This window comes from Lepeophtheirus salmonis, chromosome 8 (assembly GCF_016086655.4).
Source record: "Lepeophtheirus salmonis chromosome 8, UVic_Lsal_1.4, whole genome shotgun sequence".
Classification (NCBI taxonomy): domain Eukaryota; kingdom Metazoa; phylum Arthropoda; class Copepoda; order Siphonostomatoida; family Caligidae; genus Lepeophtheirus; species Lepeophtheirus salmonis.
The window spans coordinates 1772506-1792415 of NC_052138.2; the positions used below are offsets into that span (position 1 = coordinate 1772506).

Genomic DNA, 19910 nt, shown 5'->3' on the forward strand with positions numbered 1-19910 from the left:
AAATAATTATGCTTATAATATATTATAAAGATTTATTCGTAATTAAATAAGTATACATCTATAATAATTAATTAATAACTCTGGGTACAGCCATAATACATATAATTATTATTATTAATTGTAATTCATGATTAACATCTATTAAAATATTTTTTCTTTAAATAAATATTTAAATCTTGTGTACCTTAAATAAAGTTGATAAAACTGTTTGTTTTTTTCATGCATGAAGCTTTCTTGAATTAGAAGGGGGATACAAGCATCTCTTTTTCGAGAAAAAGAGATGCTTGCAAGAAATTGCAAATAAAAGAAACATCATCAATTGATAATGATATAATTAACTTTTAAAAATAAAAAACACTTGAGATAAGAAAATGAATGAGTTTCTATTGTCTTAAACAACTCGACTTGTACAAAGATTTCTAAAAATTAAATAAAAGAAATTTATTTGTGCATGTATATATGTATAATATGGACTATACTAATTAATTAATTAGCAAAAAAAAAAGTTCAAATTGAACACGAGATTCAAAAATGAAAAAATAAATAAATATTTTTGACTTTTCTAAAAATCCAGAACCCATGGACGCTCACTTTGTGGGTACACGTGAAAATTCCTTTTTTTCGACAGAATAAGCAGTATGCAACAAGGAATATAATGATGGTAATGAGAATAGCTACAATGACTATACTGACGATCCCAATCCTTAACTCCTAGAAAGGAATGAAATGCTTCTAATTGATAATTGCATATACTTTTAAATGACTTACATTAATCTCATCCTCTGAGTAGGTGTCGGCGGATGTTCTCTCCGTTGGCCAACTGTTTACCCCATGTGTGGAGCCAACTCGTAGGGAATCCTTGTTATTATTCTCTTCATTTATTAGAGTATTTAGTAGAATAGAGTCCGGCATTACTATCGTAGTGGATATTAAAGCCTTTTCAACAACAGTAAAGTCTATAGAAATCCTGAAAGATCCTGAGTGATTAATGATGTGAAATGAAGGAGTCACATGTGAAAATGATTACTAATTATTTAATTGCAGATAATTGGTAATGAAGCACTCATTCTCTAAAACAACACTTTTATTCAAAAAACGATTAATCAAATGGGAAGCAAATGAGTGAGAAATAGCAATATTATTTCAATAACTGATAGAGAAGTCAAGAACATCTTGGCGGGAGGTATGAGTACACAATATGATTAATAAATGTGCTTGCAACAGCAGCGTCTATGACCAATAACTTACGGAGTAGCATATCCTCCGTCAATTTTAATTTGATGCCCTAATTCAGAGTGTCTAAATAGAGTACACTACTTACTTCCTTATCCCCAGTCCTGAGCCTCTTCGCTCTTCTTTCCGACAACTAGATAAAATTCCTTCCTATTCTCAGTTGTATCCGCACTCACAATGTCAAAAGAGGCCTTGAATCTATCCTTGCCCATATTTTGAAGGGTCTATAAATATAATGATAATTATTAAATAATAGGAAGGGATCTTAACATTAAGTTATAATTGCAAAAATAGTAATCTATTAGTTAATAATATAGTCACGTAGGCATTATAATTTAAGTTACAAAATGCCCTTATTTCATATTAAGGGTAGACGAGAAGGAATATTTTAAACCTAATCAAAAACTGAATCTTTATCGAAGAAGTAGTTACCTCCTCCAACGAAATTGAACAGACCTTATATTTTTGCCTCTGTTTGCTTGTTTAAATCTAGTTCATTGGTTTAGTATTCAGTGATAGATTATTATTAGTGATGAAAACTCGGTGTATTTTTTAGCTGACTTTTTCTTTGGAATTGGTAATCTGAAGAATGAATTTTCTGTTCCTTAGCAGTCCGTAAGTCCTGAGTAGTGAACATCCTTTCCTACTAGATTCAATTACACTTAAAACCTGATTGAACCTTCGTGCGTCCTCATAAAAGACGGAGAGTAACCTCGGAGAAGTGTGACACTCACAAATAATCAATAACGTCAACTTCAGCTTATTTTTCATTGGGTGTGAAATAGAAAATGACATCATGGATTAGTTGTAAGGGAATTATTTTACATTAGAAATATATGTCGGGCTGGATGGTTCAGGGCACAGGTTTTAGGGCTTGGCAAAATGAGGTTCGGACGGCGAGCTTTCAGGCTCGGGTCTAGACCTAATCCACCTCTACTGTGTATTATAATATTGATTTGTAAAATTTTATTAAAAGCGTAGCTTACATTTGTTTTTGTGTATGATAGCCAAAATTTCTTCATAGAAATAATGAAATGGCCAATAAATATGTATATAAAAACGACGAGGGATCAGAAAAGAAATCGTTTTCATGCCCTTTTGGAAACGGAGCATAATTATAGAATAACTTATTACTTCGTTTATATATCAAAAATAAAAACATTTATGAAATAGCCATGACGTATCAAGTCTGAGAGTATTTCCGTGTTAGTGCGGTAACGCCCTGTAGACTCTCCCACCACCTTGCTGATAATATAATTCAGTAGAAGTAGAAGTGTTCTACATCCCTGGGGCCAAAGGGGTGTATCTGACTTTTTCTTCTTTATTAGTAAAATTGCGTGGATTTTATTGGATAAAATAGCACTTAGTTGGTCAAAAAAAGGAAGAAAAAAAAAAGAGTGCATATTCCATGCAAAAAGTATTCCTTCTAAAAATCTACCGTCTAAATAATGGATTATGTAATTACATGAGCAGAATAAAGCCCGTAGTCTGATCGCTCAGTAGGTAGAAACATTTGACGATCCCCATTGGATTCCTTGATTTCCCACAAAACATCCCCTTCTTCCGGTTTTGGAAACATTTCAAACTCCACATCTAAACGAATGTTCTCTCCTTCCTCAAAGTTTCCCAAGAGAACAGAGTTAGGCACTTTTAAATAATGGACTGCCAGGGAGAGGGAGTCTTCGTTTAGGATTTCAACTCTGTCACCATCCAGGGTTTTGACATATCTGAAAAAACAAAGGGAATAATATGTAACAAGCTAGAATAAGACAGCCACTGATCAAAACTTTGGACAAAAGACAAAGTGGTTGTTTTATGTTGTATCTGTCCTTATTTATTCGGGCCAGTAGAGTCTTAGGACCGGTTTTGTGACAGGATTATATATTTTAGTTTTTTTTTGGAAGGTAGGGGTAATTTTAAAAATAAATAAACTTTTTTACTTAGCCCCAGGATTTGATCAAATAACTTTTTTTTAGAAAAGAGATCCTTCCTGCTTTCATATTAAATATTTTCTTCCAAATCGAAAATTTTTCTTTGACAAGACAAAAATTAATTCATTTCATTTTGGAAGTCTGCTCCCCATCCATCCCCCACCCTGACGACCCCCTAGTATCATTCCTTGGGACAGGTCCTTAAAGCCGTTGATCCTTCGGACTGTCATTACTAGAACTGATTAAAAAAAAGAAGAAATACCATTGAGTGACGTCATAAAGGACAGAACTACATCGACGTAGCTCAATGGACGACGCACTTGGGATAAACTTTTTCTCTTGAACTCAATGTGGGTAGGTTTGCACACCGGTTGTTCCTACAGAGGGATATATACTTAATCTATATGGACTTGAAAGAAGATTTCTAGGTCAGATGGAGACGATGTAATACTATAATGTTTATTTATAGTAAATCAGCGTAACTCCATCTGGCCATTTAAAGGAACATTAAAAAAAAGACCAAGCTTTATAAGTTTGAGGACTGATACAAAGGCCTTATTTATTTAGTCCAGTGCAGTTCCGTCTTAAGACCAGTCCTATATGTCCTTGAGATACGTTCTTAAGACCGTCAGTCCTTAGGGGCGTTCACAGGGGGGGGCTGGAGGGGCTGTAATTTTTGGTGTTTACAAGATATTTTTTTGGTCAGTACGAAAAAAAATTGGAAAAATTTGTTTAAAAATTTTTTCTTGAAATATTTTTTTTCTCAAAAAAAAGGTCATTCGTACAAATTATGCGGCAGAGTAAAAAATGTAATATTTTTGGGAATAGCTTTGTATTTTAGAACTTTTTTTCCTAAAAAGTTAATATTTGAAATTAAATTTTTGAAATTTTTTAAAAAATTAATAAAAAAATTAATTTTTTTAAATAAATTTTTTATATTCTTTTTCAAAATAATGTAATTTTCTGTACATAGCTAAGGGTTTTGAAATTTTTTGTAAACAGCTATGGATTTTTGAAATTAAAAAAAAAGAAAAAAGTTTGGATTTTTTTGGAACTGATACCAACGTCCTCGACTATACATTTTGTGTGTATGTCGAGGGAAGGCCTGAAGTGTCCGTCAACCAAACACTGAGGCCCTCAAAGCCACTGTCAGTCAGAACTGGGACGCCATGACAGAGGACTACATCTGCAGCTTGTGCCAGGCCTTCTGGGCCTGGAAGCCATCATTGCCTCTAAGGTCGGCCATATTAATGATTAAGAGAGCTCATACACACATCTATTTATTGTATTAATTTTGTTGAAATTATATTGCTAATTAATAAATTATATATTGTTGAAGTTTAAAATTCAAAGTGATTATAAGTGCATACTTAAATGTTTTGGTAAAGTAATTAACTTATCACCTGTAATGGGTTAATTCCAAACTTTAGAAAATTGCTTAAAAGTAACTAATACAAAGAAAAAATAATATTTTTCTTTTGAGAATTGTAATTTCCTAACTTTAGCGGTTAGGAATTTTTATAGACTTTATATAGAAGTAAAAAAATACATCTTCAACTAATAAAAAAGAACACTTTCAAAAGTCTTAATTTTAATGTTATTAGATAAAATTCCTTTATTTGTTAAAAAACTTACAATAGTAAGCGAAATAAGTAAATTGGAAATAAACTTTGAACATTTATATATACGTTGATAATATCAGTTATATAAAATAAAAACTATTTTCCTTTATCAAATGATAAAAAGCGTTACACAGAGTAAAAAAACAGGGCTGTTTTAGCGACAGCAGGGCCTAGATAAAAGGCAAAATGCGGGATTTATTCAGGGATGTGAGTAGTTCTTTTATTTTGGTAGATGACAGGGTGATAATTTTTTGTATCAAAGATACCAATTTTTCTTTCTTCGAATACCAATTTTGACACTATTCCAGACAACATTTATAATTTTTTCTTTTGACAACATTCGATTCTTTTTTTGACAATACAGTTGTAATTAAAAATTGGACGCTTTCAAAAATAATGTTTGCAATATTTTGTGAAGAATGTTTTTATTTATTTATTTTGTGAAAAAAAAAAAATGACATTTGTTTCAATTTTTTGACATTTTTAAGCAGATATATTTCAAAATTTGACACTTTATAACATAATGTTTCCAAGATTTTTTGGATTATTTTTTTTAATTTCTTTTTTTTTGTCAAATTTTGGACACCATTTGATAATTTTTTTTAAAATTCACATTATTTAAGAAAAAAATTGACACTATTTGAAAAAAAAAATTGACAGTTTTTCAGAGCATCTTTCACCAAAAAATTGAATGAATTTTTTGATATAAAAATTCATTTATTATTTTCATTTTTTGACATTTTTTGTGCAGATATATTAGAAATTTGACACTTTTTGACAAAATGTTTTGAAACATTTTATGATCGACTTTTTTTTAAACATTCGTTTCACTTTTGACATTTTTTTAATATTTTAAATCTGTTTACCGTTGATTAAATTAGTAAAAATGTGCAAAGATCACATTTCTTAAATAAAATCCCATTATTCAAGGAGTTTTTTACTCCATCAAAAACTTACTTGCAAATCAACTTTTTGTCATGATGTGCCTTCTGAACAAGGAATTTAATGCTAGATTTTTGAATCCAAAGCTCAGGATCGTAGTCATCATTTTCCTTATCTAAAATGACCGGAGATGGAAGTTCCTCTCCTCCAATGGACCAAACAAATCTCCCATTCAAATCTTCTCCTGTGGCCAGACATTCAAACTTTTGAAGTGATCCTATTAACAGAAAATAATTCAATAAATATGTATGAACACTACTATTTTGGTTGTATTAAACTATGCAATCTTCTGTAATGTGCTTTAATAATCATTGCATACATGCAATAAAAGACTAGATAATCCTACTCTTCTTTATTGCAAAAAAAAAAAAAAAAAAAAAAAAGCTTTTAAGCAAGATTTACAGTATAAAATAAAACAATTTTGAATTAATAGTAGGGACAATGATGAAAATCCAGTGTAGAATGGGCATGTTAAGCAAAAGAAACATCTAATCAACATGGTAACCCTGACAATTTGAAGAATGTGTTGGAGGAGAGAAATAATAATGCTCATGACGTTTTATTAGATCAGCTACAATCAGCTTTTACAAGAGAGGAAGGAGAAAAGGATATAAACAAGGACATTTTTTGGAGAATTACTCCAATGCCGATCCCCAATTCTACTCTGAGTCCAACAAGGACTTGCAATTTTAACCCTGCAACAAATCTTCAGTGTTACGCTCCGTCTTTTATGAGCACAAACGAATGTTCAATCCGGTTTTGAATATATTTAGAAAAAGGATGTTTACTACTCAAGAATTTAATAATTAAACTGCTAAGGAAAAGAAAATTCCTTCTTTATATTACCAATTACAAATGAACGGGCTGGCTGAAAAGCACACCGGATTTACATCATTGGTAGGGAAGCACGGGATAGTTACAACATTGGCTTTGATTTTGTTTCAATTTCTCCGTGCTGGTTTGACTGCAATAATCAAAACCTGACATTCACAAAAGTTTTCTATTGTTTTAATCTATCTAGAGATTATTCTAATCAGTGGTGTTGTGTTGATGATCCTTATTTAGGGCTGAAAAATGCAGTCCCGTTCAGTTCAGTTTCGGTCTGATCTAGTCCAGTCCTCAAACTGATGCAGTTTGGTCCTGGATGACGACGTCAATCAACTTTATTCTTTTAAAAAAATCAGATCTAGTACTGACAATTTGACAGACCAGGGGCGTCTGCAGGACTATATATATATATTTTTTTTTGGGGGGGGGGTTGGGGGGGTTGGGGGTAATAAATTAATCTTTTAGACCAGTGTTTCGTAACCAGGAGGGATGAATTTAGATTTTTTTAAGTCTTCTTAAAACTTATTATCAACTATGAGTATAATGATCACTAACTATTCAAATGATATAAGCTTCAGCAAAAACAATTAAAAACTGACTCCACTATAACAAAAATATTGAACATACAAAACAATTACTTTTACACGTAAGCATCATCCAACATCTCAAAAAAAAAAAAGGATTAAAATTATTGGTTTATTGTCTAAATTTTGTGACTATTTTCTTTGATATTTGAGTAAAAGGGACTCTTGCAACTGTCAGGATCTGCTCTAACATGCATATAAAAAGTTCTTACCCAGCTCCAATCGAACATTCCCGAAACCATCCAATATTTCCACATCTACATAATTACATAACACATCTTGGAGTAAAATTAGTAGCGTTAGAGAAATAAACCAGTTGGCAGATGAGCTCATCCTAAATTCAACAACTTCCTAATCAAATATAAAGATAAAGAAAATTAGATTCAATGTTATTCAGTTAATAATTTAATAATCATACATAAATATTTTTGTCAAATAGAGTGAAAAACGTGGAGCAGAAACACGAAATAAATTAATCTTTTAGACCAGTGGTTCGTAACCAGGAGGGATGAATTTGGATTTTTTTTTCAAAAGTGCAAGGTGATTCCATGAAAAAATTCACGACGAAAAAACGAAAACTAAACTGTTCTTTTTCAAGACACAAATCATTTTTTTTTTTTTAATACTATAAATTAAGTTATTTTTAGCCATTTAATAGCTTTTCAATTAAGTATACCCATTAGTTATAAATGGAAATAATATATAATAATGAAGGAGGGAGTGGTTTTTTGTAGTTTAAAATTTATTCACTAGATTAAAGCTTGCAAACATAAATATTCATAAATTCAATTTAAAAACATTATCATATCAATGACAAAATATACTAAAAAATAAAACAATAGAAATTCTCATATCAATTCCTGTTAAGATAGAAATAAATAAGTAACAAACAAGCCACTCAAATCAGTAAAATATAAATTTTTAATATTAAAACCAAAATTGTATTTAGCCTAGCTTGTTTCTTCAAGCTCTTTCTAAAAAGTTTTAGTGCCTTCTGCAAAGTCAAAAAATGTAGAGGTGTATAATAATAATATCAGAACCCCATTCCCCAGCACTTTCTATCGTCTAAGAAATCTTCAATTCGAACTCTCCGTATCTTACAACCCCCTAAATTAAAATTGCAGGAATATCCTCCGCAACTATGGTTATATTCTTTGCTAGGTAACTTTTAACATTAAGTAAAATATTCTCTATGGATTTAGTTTCAGGAGTACATCATTATCACCGAAATTCTATCAACGTTATTCTCCTCCAGATCCCACAGCTTTAAAGTAATTAAGGACCTCAGATTATGTCAATGATGAAAATCTGTCTGTCATTTGGGGATGTTCCTGAGGGTGCTTACATCATCTCTATCACAAAAAAATCCAGCCTCACTCTAGAATTTGTTGAATCAGATATCTTCCAGATAGCCTTGATTTGGTTCCTTTCCAGATACAGACTCACGCCAGGTCGACTACATCATTCATTTGAGGTTCAAATTGATCCCATTTGTCAAGGCAGGATGAAGGATATGGAATCCTCACATATCCCAAAGTGATCCAGTCCTTTCTCCAGAAGAATATTTCTTTGTCGGGACAATGTAATATCTGAATTTAAATTTTTAAATTTTTTTTCAAAAAATTTCATTTTTCAAATTTTGTGTGAATAGTATCAAAAACCAAGGCTCCCCCCCCCAAAAAAAAATATATATATATATGATCCTGCGGACGCCCCTGGGGTATTAACTTTTGGGTTAGTTTACAACGCAAAATGTTAATGATATATATGGATTAGTAACTCCGTTAAATAGGTCATACAAATACTCGTTTTATATACAAATGTACTCATAAACAAAAAGTTTTTTTTTCTATTGCATTCAAGTACCATGTTAAAACTTATTAAATAGAGTATGAATTAGGAAGCCATTTCTTTGAAGTTGCTTCCCTATGTTCATTCCATTTTCGATTTCTTCTTATTGAATAATTTATTACGACAGTTTAATTAATGGTCTTTGGTGTAGACCCTTTTATATATACCAATATATAATAATATATGTATACCTAAATATATATGATAATGGAATTTCCATTATATTTTGGGTATAAAATACATTTTTAGAAAGATGAGTAAGGGTTATACAAAACTCATATATATATCTTGGCTTTCAGTAAGAGCCTTCAAAACTATCATTCAAGTGACAAATTAATTTTTTTATTTGTAGGGTTCTGACATTCTGCTTTTTAAGTAGGGACTTTTGAAGTAGGCATCAAGAAGTACTCTATGCTCAGCACATTAGTAAAAATTAGAAAACAAACAATTGTAGTAGATTATTTATTTTAAAATTTAATCTAAATAATATCTGAAGGGTCATTAACAGCGACGAGAGCCACTCCAGGAAGTATAGGACGCAACAAGATTGTCAATGAAGAGTTCTTGACTGGTGTGGCCTTTGAAATTGAAGCCTCGTCGGCCACTAGGTAGAGGGCCTTGGATGATGATCTCAATATCAGCGAAGGGACTATCAGGAATGCAGTCAAGAATCTGGGGTCTATTCTTATGTTTGTAGATGGCGTAAGGCTATAACAACTCAAATTTGGGCCAAGGAAACTCTCAACGATATCTGGCCATCAAATTAGTGGTTCCTTCATCACAGACCTGATCACCACTGGAATGTCGGGTTTCGTGGAGAGCAAGACCTGCAAATGCCCCCACCTTAATATTGATTCCCTGAAGGCCTCTGTTAACAAAGAGTGGGCTGATATATCCAATGACTACGTCATCTAGGTGTTCATGGCCTTAATGACCATACTGGCCTGGCATCCGCTGCAGATGTAGTCCTCTGTCATAGAGTCCTAGTGCTACCTGAAAGTGTCTTTGAGGGCTTCAGTGTTTTGATGAAGGGCACTACAGACCTTACCCTCGAATTTGTACCCAAAAGGTGTAGTAGAAGGGGTTGGGATCAGGGCTGTAAAGGGGCGAAAAGTGTCAACAAAGAGTTCAAAAGACTCATTCTAAAGAGTCTTGTAATAGAGGAGATGGGTTTCTTTCATTGCTGGTGTCATCAAAAGTTGCCTTTCCACCCTCACAAGGCTCTTTCTACTCAGTTATTTTATAGCTCTCTAGACAGTTTGGTGTGAAACCTTGGGATTTCTTGCATGGGCCCTTATGGATTCGAAAGGATTGGCCAGGGCTGTTTTCTTCAACTTCTCCGAGTCCAGTTTGGCAGTTTTATTCCTCTACAAAGTTTCAGACTTGCTTACGGCGTAGACGGTGGTCCTGGAGACACTCAACTGCTTGGAGTGCACGAATGGAAATTCGTGGATCAAGTTCAAGTGTCAATTTCTGGAGTTGTACGCAAGCCTAGAGAGCTCAGGTTAGTTTTGTTTTGTAACTAATAGTTTATGCTTTAATGTATCGAAATATGAATTAATTTCAATCACTCAACCTTAATTAATTATTGAATTAGTAAGATGTCAGATTTCAATGGACCACCAGGTATACTTATGATAAAAAAATACTCCTGATACCCATCTACAAGTTAATGAGGTTGATTTTAATATTACTTTCAAAAACGGTACGATTTTCTTATCTGATTTACCAATGACTTGGATGAGAACTATACAGATTATTCTCTTTAAAAAACAAAAAAATTATTATGAAGTTATTATGAAGAACAATAACACGTTTTCATCAAAGGCTCAAATACATAGAACCTTTATTTGAAGTCTTTCTTATGATTAATGTTTCTACAGTAAAATGTTTTAAATCATATTGAATATATTATGTATAATTAATTTCCTATACTAAATGAAATATAAAAGAACAAAAAAACTAAACAATTCTTTAATCTTTATAAATACAATCAAACCTGTATTAAGCAGTCAGGCAGGGAAGACTGAAAAAGTAACCGCTTAGTGCAGGTAATCTCTTGCACCATGTTTGAGTGTATATATTTTATCATAGTTTACCGTGGGGGTAGTTATCAGAGCGTCCAAGGGACATACCACCTCATATTTTTTATAACTTCCATAGTTATTCCCCCTGATTTACTATGTTTGTGGTGAGTTTACATAAAAACAATCTTGGCAAAAATCAAGAAAGAAGAAAAGTGGATTGATGTATTTTACATCATGTTTGAATAGGTTGCAGAAAAAGTAATTTCGTATTTCCCGCCCTTTAAAAAAACAAAAACTGACTATATTTTGTTCATTATTGCTTATATCGGATCATACGATGAGGAGTTGTAACGGTGTGAATGTATACTACAAATGCATTTCAGACAGTATTGCGCTTGGCCAGTTCAGTCGTGAATTATTGTGCGTCGAGTATGGAGGTCTCAAAGGAAGAAATTCACCATATTTTGCATTTTTACTAACTGAAAGGGAAAAACACGTTGAAAGAGACCAAGAAAATGTGCAATGTATACGGGGTGGATACTCTTTTGGTTATTTTTGTACAGCAGTGGTTCGAGCAATTTCGTTCCGTTGGAGTGACGATTAATGATGTAACACGCACCGGCAGGCATGTCGTCAAAAATGTCGATAAAATCATGGAAAATATCGAGATAGACCGCCTTGTTAGCAGTTGTAGCATCGCCCAGGAGCTGAACAGTAACCATAAAACCGTTTGAAACCATTGGCAGAAGGCTGGATACAAAAAGAAACTCAAATAGGAGAGGAATCTTGTTTCATCAAGACAATACCAGCCCTCATAACGCTCCAGAAGCTCCGGGAGCTCGTATACGAAGTTCTTATACATCCACCCTACAGTCCTGAATTGGCAATTACCTGACGATTACCTGTTTCAGTCTATGGTCAATCCGGTTGGGGTACAAATTTGCCCTCAATAAAAGCCTGTGGAAATTGGTTGTCCGAGTTTTTGCCAATAGGGGCAAGTGCCCAACGAGAAGGGCATTATAAAGTTGGATTCTCGTTGGTAACATGCTATCGAACAGAACGAGACATACTTGGCTTATATCGGATGATTTCAACACTTCTTATAATACGAAATTATTTTTCCCCAATTTAATTTATACATACAGCTCAATATTTCAAGAGCAATATTCGGGTCAATTGTAGACGTTGTATTCAAATTTCTGAGTGAGTTGATATACCCAAAAATGTTATCTATAGTCTTGAGCCTTCATTTGATATATGCAAATATTAATTTAGCCCCAATATGGCCTTGTTAATACAATTATCTATTTTTTTCATTGTAATTATTAATTTTGCAACTTTAAGTAGAATTTCCTGCGGACATTTGATTATTGAGTAACCAGCTGTGAGTGTGCTCATGAAAAAATTTGACTATGACTTTGGATTTCTTGGGTAGTTATCTTCTAGGTATTGCAGAGTGCTAATTGCTAGTTATTAATACAAATTTAATAGGAATCAATAATTACTTGTTATTCATTTAAAAAAGCCTGAACAAGTTTGAGTATTTCTGCTTGTGTCAACTAAAAACCACTTCTAAAATTATATTGATCTAATATTATTGATTAGGTTACGCAGTTATGGCAGATGCCGCTTCAGATATTTATATAACTCACTACCACGGCACACTATCAAAGGCATATTTCATGTTTGCTCGAATAGATAACACTATTAACAACATAAAGTTTTATCTTGCAACACATATTCATAATTTATGAGTGATATGAATAACTGAAATCTATGTACATTCTGATTAAAAGAGCTAGGAAAAGAAAATCTGGAATTAAGGTATAATATTCAACATATTTCCTTAAGCAGGATGATTTTTTCATGTATTAAATAAACCTCTACTTAATTATATTGATAAATGACACGGATCTACCTCATATATACCCCAATTATAAGTCAGGTGGATTATTTTTTTTTAAATCTAGAGCTGTTTACAAAAATTGTTTTTATTTAATATTTCAAATATTAAATTTTTTGCATAAAAATTTCAAAAATCCACAACTGTTTAATAAAAATCATTTTTTTTGGAAAAAAAAAATTCAAAAATTAAATTTCAAATTTTTTTTTTTTTTTTGAGAAAATTTTTAAAAATCCATGCCTATTTACAGAAAATTAAGTTTTTTGGAAAAAAATTAAAAAAAACTAAGTTTAAAATATAAGATTTTTTGCAAAAAAATTTCAAAAATCCTAAAGCTGTTCTCAAAAAATTTCAAAAATTAAATTTCAAATATAAACTTTTTTTAAATTTTAGTTTTAAAAATCCACAGCTGTTTACAAAAGTTATATCCATCAAATATTTAATTTTTTGTGAAAAAATTTCAAAAATTCACAGCTGTTTACTAAAAATTATTTTTTTTGGAAAAAAAATTCTAAAGTTAAATTGCAAATATTCTATTTTGAGAGAAAATTTTTCATAATCTGTGCCAATTTGCAGAAAATTAAATTTTTTTGGAAAAAAATTTAAAAGTTAAGATTAAAATATTAAATTTTTTTTCAAAAATCCTAAAGCTGTTTACAAAAAATTTCAAATACTAAATGTTTTAATTTTTTTTTTCAAAAATCTACAGCTGTTGACTAAAAATTAAATTTCTCGTAATAAGAAAAAAAATATTTGATTTTGATTTTTTTGGTTGGGGGCTACAGCCCCACTTCTTTTCTACTTATCAGCGTTCTAAAAGTTGATTGGTTGAATATCTTTTAAGCTGTGAACAATTCTCAACAATTTTTGCATTTCCACTGACGTCATTGCATCATTAATTGAAGGAGAGACCATTTTATGGGCTCAAAGTTTATATTTTTAGTACATAAATAGACAAATCCCCACTTAACCTTCATAAAAGTCCATTAAATCCCCTTATGAATAAAACAAGAACAACTCCATTGAATACTATTTGATGTCAATGATAAACAGATATATTCTGTTTATTTATCTCTGTTTGGTATTTGTTTGAATCGAGGAAGGGAAGTGATTTTCAAAAAAATAAAAATTTGACTTAATTTTATTTAATGTGTTGATTAAACATTACTTTATGAAAAGTAAAACGTCTCAGGAGACTAAAAACAAGCTTAATAAACATTATGGGGGCTCTGCACCTTCGATTAGAAGAATTTATAAGGAGTTTCAAAATTTTTGGAGTGGGCATATGGGCACAAGTAACACAGAACGTTTTGGACGCTTTGTTAAGATTACTACTCCAGAAATCATTCATAAAATCCATGATATGGTGATGGATGACAAAAGAGTGAAGGTGCATGAGATTGCTAGTGCTGTAGGCATCTCGAGTTGGAACCCTTTTTCTATTCATTTTGCGACCACAACTGCTGAGATGTGAGCTGGTGCATTGTCGTGAATGAAAACTATTTTGTGGGGGAATAGTGTGCGTTTTACAAACGGTCCAATAACGATGATTAATATGAACCTGTAATAGTTTTACTCTTTTCCGTATAGACGATGAGGATTATTCCTTGCGAATCCAAAAGACAGTCAGCATTTTCTTTTTCTCGATTCAAACGAATGCAAAACAGAAATAAATTGACCAATCAGGCAGAAAATTGGTGTGAATTCTTCCAAGAGATGTTACTAACGCACCAGCAGTGCCGTCTCTAGGGCTTTCCAAGGACTTTTAAATTATGAAATTAAATGAAATATCTAAATTTGAATTTGTACAATTTAATCTTTGATCGATTAACCGAAGCAAATAGTAGGATAATTAGAGAAGAATACCTTATACTTTCGATTGTAATACTTGATTTGTATCTACAATATGGAAATAAGATTGTGTAACGATGTAATAACATATTTTTAATATGTTCTAAGAATCATACATATATATAATAATAACAAAATAAGCCTATAAAACTTTTATAGACAGTAAAAAGTAAGGTCTTTTATTTCTTGATCCCATCTTGACATTTAATAGCTTATTATTTTCCTTAGTATTGATGAAAAGAGGGCTTTCATTGCCATAAAACTTGATTGTTTAGGCCCCAAAATGAACGACATTCCCAATAATGACGTCACGAAAAAAAGTTCTATTATAATGATAGAATATAATCGCATGTCTAGGAAGAATTGGCCTACAACCAGCTAATTTTGGGCCTTTTTCTATTTCTTTTCTGATGAAAAGTTGCGACATAATGAGGTGAGGGGGGAGTGCCTTATCGGTCTAGCGGGTTCGGTTCTTGAACTGCTAGAACCAGAACCGACTAGACTGCAATATATTGCCAAACGGTGTAAATAAAAGAAGGAAGGGGTGAGGGTAGACTATGGATCCAGGTCTGCTATTAAGCCCCTATAATATGATAACTATAATATTTATTAAGCTAAAGTTTCCCAAACTTTACTATGACAAGGCCCGCCCCTCTATACTAATACATTTTTAGCTAAGGCTTCTTTAAACAAAACATGTGCACTATGTATGTGTAGACTGAAAGCAATCCTCAATTCTCCATCTTCCCGCCCCTCCTACCCTCCCCACACGTGCTTGTCTTAAGCAATCTTAGTTTTCCGGGCCCCTGATGGAACTTGTTAAAGGTTTAATTCCTTTCTTTTATTAGACCCATTTTGACATCAAAAATTGTAGAGGACAATTTATTTAACATTATTGGTCAAAGATCAATTTTTATTCTTATAAAATTTGATTATTTAGGCCTCCCCCGAGATGGCCGATATCAACAACTCTACTAATGGCAAATTTAAACTCTCTAAATGAAGTGTATTACATATAGAACTACTCGTCTAAGAATGGGACATTCATTTCCTTTCTAAAAAGTATTGAATTGCATTTTCTAGAAAATGTGTATGTTGAAAATACTTTCCTTCAAAACCCTATAAATATAATATGTTGTGTACAAGTTCCAACATTATTCTTATCCTACATAGTATTAAAATAATTTTTGTGTGTGTATGATAATCGTCCCACTTGGAAAAACAATGATAAAAACTTCAAAAACGGAGACAAATACAGACTTTAGACATAAAATAAAAGTTGCTCAAAATTGTAAGGTACGTACGTAGGTCTATGTTGAATTCTGATCAGACTCGACTCCTGGACTCTGGAGGGCAAGTTATTTTTTCGCTAATAAGTTGATTTTTTTCATAAAACAAGATCAATTCCTCGTGTCTCTAATTGGGGATCCAGTTTTGCCATTGCACTGGTTTTGGCCTTGCACTTTTAATTTATGTAACACCCTTGTCTCGTAAAACAATTTGACTAAAACTATAATTAAATTTTATTAGAGAGCCAAAAGCATAGGTTTAACTATGATAATTTATCTTTTATTTTTAATGGGTTAAAGGTCAAATTGCATTTATTCTTACATGGGGGGGGGGGGTTAAGATAATCTTCTATGAAGTAGTGTTTACAATTTTTGTTTGTACACTCATAATATAATATTAATTTGGGGTTGAGTTTGAACACTAATTTGAAATTGTTTTGGAGGAGAGTTGGTAAGCTATTACACCGACTCAATAGATCAGCTAGAATCAGCTGTGACGAGGGACAAGAAAATAAACAAGGATGTACGAAAAAATCACTTCAATTGATGATACCCAATTCATTCTGTCCTTACAATTATAATTCCGCAGCATAGCTTGTACGACAGCTAGTAATAATGACAGCGGTTTAGAAAAAGAAAATTCCCTCTTCAGTTTGCTAGCTCCAAAACCGGGCATTCTAGATCCCAATATTCATTACATCTTATAACTAAAGAATGAAATTGAACATTTGTTTGTGCAAATTAAAGACGGAGAGTAACTCTGAGGCATTGTTTTGACGTTATCATTTTAAGTTCTTGTTGGACTCAGAGTAGAATTGAGGATTGAAAATGGAAATAGATGTTTTCCAATGTCCTTGTTCATTACTTTTAGCTGATTGAGCTGAAACGTCATGACAGCCAAGCTGCTAAGTATAGGAATATGAACAAGAGGTCAATATTTTAAAAGTGGCTTGCTTATTTTCGTCTATTTAATACAAATATTTTTCTTTTGAGTATGTCAAAGCAATTTATCACGTCATATTTTTTGGTTTTACTCAAGAGTGTATACTATTAGTCTGAGTGATATATATATATATATATAAAGATTAGGTTAAATAAAAAGTTATGAGGGTGTCACTAGATGTCTTTAGTAAGCTATATCTCATTATTAATACATGGCATCAAAAAAAGTTTAAAGTATGATTACAGGTTAAGCGGACACTTAAAAAAGTTCATTTACGGTTTTGTGTTTGGCGAAGCCACTTGTGTGTTACAGGGTTCCGAGATGGAAGTAATAAAAGATAAAATTCGATCCATTAATCCATAAGGCGGAGCAGCAGGAAACCAAAAAAAAAAAAAAGTACTGTTTATGGATTCAATACAGTATCTAATGCAACAGCAAAGCAGTGGTTCCAACGACTCCATTTTGGTAATATGGATGTCGAAAATATCGATAAATAATGGAAAAGGGCCGAGTTGGACCGTGAGCACTTATTCCGTTGTCCAGGAACTGAAAATTAGCTTTAAAAAACCCCGTTTGGAACCATCTAAATCGGATAATCCTAACTATGATAATTTAATTGTTAAAATAAAGCGAAAAAACGCTGAGAACTTTTTACTTCACCTATTGTATGCAGTACACACGTTGTGATTGTGTACAAGTTGTAACCTGTATCAGCAAATAGTACAAGTTGCAACCAAAAAATGAGTTGAATCATTTTAAATGAATGATTTACTGTACTTGAGGTGATAATCATGCAATAATTGAATATTCCATTGATGCTCAATATATTCATGGTGTCATGTTGGACTATTTTAGTACAAATTAAACAAATAAATATAAGAGTATTATTAGGTGGCATGTTATATGGTTCAAATTTTCAGGGTTATATTAGCCATAGATACCCTGGGGTCTATTGATATCTGAACATTCACAAATTCAATAAATAATGATGGTTGAGGGATTGAAATTAATTCATATTTTGATGTAGTTAAGCATAAATAATTAGTTACAAATCAAAACAAACTTGAGCTCTCTTGCTTACGTTCTAGTCAAGAAAAAGGAACTTGAGCGTGATTGACCAATTTCCATTTGCGCATTCCAAGCAGTTGGGTGTCTCCAGACCACCGTCTACACAGTCAGTAAGTCCAAAACGTTGGAGAGGAAGAAGGGCTCTGTCAAAAAGACCAAACTAGATCCGAAGGAGTTAAGGAAAACTGTCCAGGCTAATCCCCTCAAGTATATGAGGGCCCATGCAAGAGATCTGGGTTTTTCAAATCAGATATTGCAAAGAGCTATCAAAAAAGTGGTTCAAAATAGCTTTGTGAGGGTGGAGAAGTCCCTTTTGATACCAGCAATGAAATAAACTAATTACAAGACTCTTTTGAACTGTTTTTTTTTTTTTTGACAATTTTGCCCTGCTAATCCCTTGATACCAACCCTTCGACTAAACCTTTAGGGTATATGTCGAGGGGAAGGACTGAAGTGTCCATCAAAGCTATTGTCAGCCAAAACTGGGATGCCATGCCAGTAGACTAACTCTGAAGCGCGTGCCAGGCCTTTCGCCACCACCTGGGAGCCATCATTGCCACTAAGGGTGGCATGATTAATGATTAAGAGGGCTTGTTGAAATTCTATTGTTAATTGATAAATTATATCTTGTTTAAGTTAAAAATTGTTCAGATTTTAATGCACCACTCGGAAATTAATAATCCTATAAATTTAATAAATCTAAATGAAATGATTGTATCAATGTATAGTTGGTAATTGGAGTGACCAATGTTATAATTTAATAGTGCATTTTAAGATAAAGAAATTACAACTTGTACAATGATCTGTTACAAGTTGTACCTTGTATTTACATTGCAACGTGTACAGAACATATATATATATATATAGATATGTTGGGAAACACTGAGATATTGATATTATTGTTGAAACCCTCTGTTTACGTAATAGCTTTCAATTTTTGACACTAACAACGAACGGAAATCTCAATTATGTGTTATAATATCCTTTTAAAAAAAGGTTTTTAGAAAAATTACGTAAATCAAACATGGTTTCCTAATATTGAGAATATATAATTATTAACTAAAAGAGGACAGAAATCTTACCTTTTCATCAAAAGAACGTTCTACAAAGTGATTTCCGTAATCTTATGTATACATATACCGTGTATTTTTATCTTTATGAGTAAACATAAAAGTGATAAGGAGTCATGTTTGGAAGTGATAGTTTGTAACGACACTCAGACTCAATGTTTTTCTTCCAAGGAAGCGATGAAGGGAAGTGTTGTGTTTGTCCTAATTCATTGGGTACAGTTCAGTCATGTCTTAAGGCCGGTCAGACTGATTAGCACACTAGAACTAGTGTTGAATCGGTCCTATAACTGATTGCCTAATCAGACCCCACTTTTCAGGCTTTTTTTTTTTTATATATAGGTACGATCTTTTTTACCATTCAACGGCCCTAAGGACCGATACCGCAATCCTTCAGTTCTATCTATCTTTATAGTAATTCTTCACCCATACATGGTGGTCCATTAAAATTTGAACACGTATTGATTTAATAATTAGTATTTCAATATATTAAAGCGTAGTAAACAATTAGCTACAAAACAAAACAATCAAAAAGGACGAACTGGATATTGAAGGGTTAAAGAAAACAGTCTAGGACAATCCCCTTAATTCCATGAGGGCCCATGCAAGAAATTTTAGGGTTTCACACCAGATTGTCTATAGAGCTGTCAAAACAGTGGATGGAAAGAGCCTTGTGAGGGTGGAGAGACCACTTTTGACACCAGCAATGAAAGAAACCCTTCTCTTCCGTTTCAAGGCTCTTTTGAATGAGTCCACTTTTGGCCCCCTACA

At 32.4% G+C, this 19910-nt stretch overlaps 1 protein-coding gene across 1 annotated transcript; it reads right to left on the minus strand.

The window, feature by feature from the left end:
* Positions 1 to 18: 18 nt before the first annotated feature.
* Positions 19 to 19257, minus strand: LOC121122710 (uncharacterized). Its single transcript, XM_040717734.2, has 7 exons — positions 19155 to 19257; positions 7353 to 7491; positions 5744 to 5945; positions 2699 to 2960; positions 1322 to 1457; positions 769 to 967; positions 19 to 711 (listed from the first exon to the last, which is right to left on the minus strand). Exons 2-5 carry the CDS (start codon positions 7471 to 7473, stop codon positions 1326 to 1328), a joined length of 717 nt encoding a protein of 238 aa, XP_040573668.1. The 5' UTR covers positions 7474 to 7491; positions 19155 to 19257; the 3' UTR covers positions 19 to 711; positions 769 to 967; positions 1322 to 1325.
* Positions 19258 to 19910: the final 653 nt, after the last annotated feature.

Coding starts and splice junctions, on each gene's coding strand:
- LOC121122710 (XM_040717734.2), bottom strand. CDS start 7,473: ATGAGCTCATCTGCCAACTGGTTTATTTCTCTAACGCTACTAATTTTA. Junction 2,961..5,743: donor GACAAAAAGTTGATTTGCAA/GTAAGTTTTTGA, acceptor TTGTTTTTTCAG/ATATGTCAAAACCCTGGATG. Junction 1,458..2,698: donor ACGGGCTTTATTCTGCTCAT/GTAATTACATAA, acceptor TTATATTTATAG/ACCCTTCAAAATATGGGCAA.